The sequence below is a fragment of the Cyprinodon tularosa genome, unplaced genomic scaffold (assembly GCF_016077235.1).
Source record: "Cyprinodon tularosa strain WSP-4 unplaced genomic scaffold, ASM1607723v1 ctg561, whole genome shotgun sequence".
In the NCBI taxonomy this organism is placed as follows: Eukaryota; Metazoa; Chordata; class Actinopteri; order Cyprinodontiformes; family Cyprinodontidae; genus Cyprinodon; species Cyprinodon tularosa.
In genome coordinates, this window is record NW_024039298.1 from 60492 (window position 1) to 65543 (window position 5052).

The window sequence follows — 5052 nt, forward strand, 5'->3', positions numbered from 1 at the left end:
TTCCGATTTGTGGACAGCTAAATATTTTGGAATTATTGTGATTTCTACTTATCTTGATTTCTAAATAAAAATGTGAAATTTGTTTCGTTTTAACTGCTGAACATTCCGTCTCACAGACGTTATGTAGAAAGTGGAATAATATTTCTTTGAAATAATATGTTATTTGTAATACAAAGTTAAATGTTTAGACCTTCAAATAAATGTATGGATATAAATGGAATGCCATAGGATATTTAGGATTGGATCTTGTAACTTCAATACTCACCAAACAAACACAACCAAGCAAAGAATGAGGAGGATGACCACTGATATTCCAACTGCGATTGGAACCAAGAATCCATCTGATTTTCAATAAAAAGTCAAAAGATGTTAAAGGATTCACAGCAAATCTACCTCATATTGGACGTATGGTATTATGTTTGAGTAATTCAGTGCAGCAATTTTTTCACCTTTAGATGTAAGGAAGATCATTGATGATCTCTGAGTCCCCAGATCATTTGTAGCCTCACAGTAATATTCTCCTCCCTCAGTAACATTGAAGCTGTAAACCTGCCCCACAGATACATTAATGGCTCCATGTTTGCTGTTCCTGAACCAGGTGAAGCTGGCAGGAGGCTTGGCTCTGCTGGAGCAGCTCAGCTCCACCCAGCTACCTGCTGACACCAACCCTGATGGACTGATGGATGCTGAGGTGTTTCTAGGAGCATCTGAGGAAAATGGGACACACATTAACTTTATTGATCAGAAACAGCTGAACCATGACGTGCTGACAGGATCACTAACATGAAACATTGAGAGTCACTTCTGTCTCTGCTGTCTTGCTTCCTCCATTCACAGGATATCTGGCAGAACATCTGATGTTGTATCCATCATGTGTGTCTGACAGAGTGATGGTCTCCTGGATTTTAGTTTTAAAGGTTCCATCTGTGTTTTTCTCTGTTAGTCTGTCAGAGTCTTGTTGGAGATTCCAGGTGAGTTCAGGAGGTGAGTGTGGACAGGGAGTCACAGCTGAGCAGCTTATAGTGACAGACTGATGCTCCTTCAGATCACCAACAGAGATATTAATGCTGGGAATCCAAGAAGAATCTGGAATTTTAAATTAAAAACGTTATTTTCGTTAAACAAATCTTAATATTTGACAGCCATTGAAAATCTTATCATTTAAATTGGCATATTTAAAACTTTATTTAAACATGCAGGGCAGTTTTAAACTGTTTGGATACACTTTTAAATCATTAGTGTTAAACATCCTGCTTTATAGCACCATTTTCATGTTTTTTTATCCTATTATAAAATTCAAACAGCCAATTGAGTACATTTGTCAAATGTCTACACATTGATTCTAAGGGATTTTTTTATCAATGTTCAAAAGTAATCCGTCTTCCTGAAATCATCCACTTTGTGTAATGTACCAATGTCACTTACAATTTAGCATGATGCTGCCACCAGCATGATTGGCCATTGCATATTATGGTTTTAAAGCGTCTTATTGGGGCCATTAAACATTTAGATTATAAATATAACTGAAAATCTGAGTTTCTGTCTCCTCTGACCATAAAACCGTTCTGAAGAAAGAGCTTGGCATATCATTTAATCAACACCCTATGAGTCTTTTAGTAATTTGTCACTTAGGTCATTTGTGTCACTGTGAACATTGAGACAGGTATTCCAGTTTATGACAAGTTTAACTTGACATAGTTTCTTTTTCTTTTTTTTTTTTTTTTTTTTTACCTTATCTTATTTGTGTTTTCAGAACTTTTTCAGTCTCATGAATTATACTTTGGTGATTGAGTGTTACCAAGAAAATGTATCCTGAACATAGATCATGTTTTTTGAATTGATTCAGAAAGCTGGTATTTTTCTTCTGGTCCCAACCTCTACTGCATCAAATTATGTCTACCAGGTTTGATAAGAAGTGTGTTAAAAATATTTTATCAAGCCAAAGTTATCACAGAACGCTTTGAAATTATTTTCTGTGTGATTTGAATGGAATCTGCATTTAAAAAAACTACATTTTTTGTCACATGCCTTACCTTTTTTAATCCATATCAGATGCAAGTTAGTTTTATGAAATTATGAAAAATTGTGAATTTAATTAATAAATTCAATAAAAAAAAAAACATTTAAACCTAGAGAAAGTTGAGTACAGCAAAAAAAAAGCATACAGTATTTACATACAGTAATTTTAATGGTATTGCTTTGTGCATCTTTCAACAAAGTGTAATCTATAATATAAAGCTTTGCATATCTTTAGAAAATCAGAAAAAATATGAATCAAGAAGAAGTTTACCTTTAACACCAAAACAGATCCTTGAAGAAGTGTCATTTCCCAGATCATTTGTAGCCTGACAGTAATACTCTCCTCCTTCAGTAACAGAGAAGTTGTAAACCTGCCCAATAGATACATTAACGGCTCCATGTTTGCTGTTCCAGAACCAGGTGAAGCTGGCAGGAGGCTTGGCTCTGCTGGAGCAGCTCAGCTCCACCCAGCTACCTGCTGACACCAAACCTGATGGACTGATGGATGCTGAGGTGTTTCTAGGAGCATCTGAGGAAAATGGGACACACATTAACTTTATTGATCAGAAACAGCTGAACCATGACGTGCTGACAGGATCACTAACATGAAACATTGAGAGTCACTTCTGTCTCTGCTGTCTTGCTTCCTCCATTCACAGGATATCTGGCAGAACAGCTGATGTTGTATCCATCATGTGTGTCTGACAGAGTGATGGTCTCCTGGATTTTAGTTGTAAAGGTTCCATCTGTGTTTCTCTCAGTTTGTCTCTCAGAGTCTTGTGGGAGATTCCAGGTGAGTTCAGGAGGTGAGTGTGGACAGGGAGTCACAGCTGAGCAGCTTATATTGACAGACTGATGCTCCTTCAGATCACCAACAGGGATATTAATGCTGGGACTCCAAGGAGAATCTGGGAATTTGCAGTAAACAGATGGTTCAGAAATCAAAGTAAACATCCAAAATTAAGGCCCAACAGTCTGATGTGTCAAATAAAAATATATCTATGTACTGTTCAGTAAAATCTTTCCATATCGTGTTAATATAAACAGCTTCTGATTTAAACTCTTATTTTCTGGAATATAAGAAAGAAAAAAAATAGTATTTAAACGTCTGATAGTATTGTATTTAGTATTTAAAATTTAGTACAATTGGTAATTTAATACAAAAAAGAGAAAAGCCTTCTCTGACATGGTTAAAAAAAATGTTTTTAAGATAGAAAATACACCTGAAATGAAAAATAGATGACCTTACATTTTGTAATATTCATATTATTAATTTGCTGGTAAGAAAAATTGTAAAAAATCATTACATTCTCCAGATGCCTCAAAAATGTTTTTTTGTGAAATCTTTTAAAGCTCTGAAAGTCTTTAGTGAGATTATTTTTTTTATTTGTACATTTTAAACATTTATAATTAAAATAACTATTTTTATAATAATATGTTAAGAAAACTCTTGTACCTTTAACTGTTATAATGAGAGGATCATCACAAGCTGATGCTTTGAACGGCTCGTTCTCAATCCTGAAGAAGTATTCGTCTGAATAATTGGTCTTTAAATCAGGAAACAGAGTGGTGCAGTTTTTCTCTCTCAGGTTTCCAGTAATATTCAGTGAATAGGTGTTAACTGACCCACTGCTGTTGAAAATAACGATATTTGGATTATCGCCAAAATTGTGACCACCTTTCATCCAAACTCCATAGATAGTTCTGTTGCTGTCATAGCTGGTATCATCTGTATCATAGATACATGGGATTTCCAAACAAGATCCATTCAGAGCTTCAATCTTCTTTGGTGTAGTGATTCTGAGGCCTGGTTTTACACCACAATTAGCCAAAGTACCTGTAAAAACAAACAAATGATGAACATGATGTGAAGCAAAATCTGTCAGCAGATAAACTTCATGATCCATAAACAATTCAGATACTTCATGTTACATGTGGAGCCTTTAAATTATATCAGCATCTAATATTTCAGACAATAAATGTTTCAAGTTTTGTTTATATATAAATTAAAGAAAGTGAACAAAGCTCACCTGGAAGAAAGAAGACACCCAGTAACATGTTAACTATCAGCATGTTCTCAGACAGAGCTGCTATCAGATTTAGAGGATCCTTCATTTAATAGACTGGAAAAGATAAAAAAAAAAAAAAGTTTTATTTTTTAAACAAAGTCACAATTGGATAAAGCTTTAGTGTCTTTGGCCGTTACTTCGAGTTACATATTCTAATCTTTTCAGTCATTTTGCACTTTTCCAGAGGTAGTAAAACTGAAATTGCCAGTAAAATGATCACAATAATTTACACTAAAATCGCAAACTTCTAATGTATAACTAACCGTTTTACCCTAAAGGTCACAATAATTGTACAATTAATAAAAAATATCTTACCTAATGGAGCTTTATATCATAGAGTTTATCAGTTGGTGAGCTGAAGATCTAAAGAGCAACTTCTCTGTTTTAGAGCCAGTATTGAGTGGAAGCCAGCTGCCGCATTTGTTCTTCCTTTTCTGTGAGAGGATGTTGGGAAAAGAATTTGCATTCAGAATGTGTTGACTGGTTTATTACGTAAATTCACTTGCTGAGGTCTGCCTAGTAACAGTTTTAAAGATTTTTCATGACAGGTATTTTTTGCTAGGCTGCACGGTAAAGCAGTGGGCAGCACTATTTCCTTGCAGCAAGAAGGTTTGATTCCCTGCCCAGGGTCTTTCTGCATGGAGTTTGCATTTTCTCCCCATGCATGTGTTGGTTCTCTGAGTATGGCCTTCTTTCCATGTTCCAAAGACAGGACCGTTAATTGGCTTCTCTAAATTGTCAGTAATATTAGGCAAGGTTGCAAAAGAAGATGAGATTATAAAAGTACAAACAATGTAATTATTAACAAACAGGAATGAAAACGATTTTAAACCAGTGTTTTCAAACAAAACTAAGTTTAAAGGTTAAAACAATAATTTCTATATGTTTTTTGTTTTCTTTTTACTTTGTTAGAAGACCTTAAACATAAATTTCTTGGAATGCACTTCAACATGGTATACAAAAA

At 34.7% G+C, this 5052-nt stretch overlaps 1 protein-coding gene across 1 annotated transcript; it reads right to left on the bottom strand.

Annotated features, from left to right (window-relative positions):
- Positions 1 to 251: 251 nt before the first annotated feature.
- Positions 252 to 4077, bottom strand: LOC119796921 (sialic acid-binding Ig-like lectin 12). The gene is made up of 7 exons (XM_038305695.1): positions 4050 to 4077; positions 3476 to 3856; positions 2625 to 2927; positions 2291 to 2548; positions 784 to 1086; positions 450 to 707; positions 252 to 341 (listed from the first exon to the last, which is right to left on the bottom strand). Exons 1-7 carry the CDS (start codon positions 4075 to 4077, stop codon positions 262 to 264), a joined length of 1611 nt encoding a protein of 536 aa, XP_038161623.1. The 3' UTR covers positions 252 to 261.
- Between the last annotated feature and the right edge of the window lie 975 nt (positions 4078 to 5052).

Bases quoted from the DNA above. Each gene is read 5' to 3' on its own strand.
- LOC119796921 (XM_038305695.1), bottom strand. From the start codon at position 4,077: ATGTTACTGGGTGTCTTCTTTCTTCCAG. The intron at 1,087-2,290 runs GTAAACTTCTTC...TTAAAATTCCAG, and splicing joins GATCTGTTTTGGTGTTAAAG to ATTCTTCTTGGATTCCCAGC. The intron at 342-449 runs GTGAAAAAATTG...ATTGAAAATCAG, and splicing joins GATCTTCCTTACATCTAAAG to ATGGATTCTTGGTTCCAATC.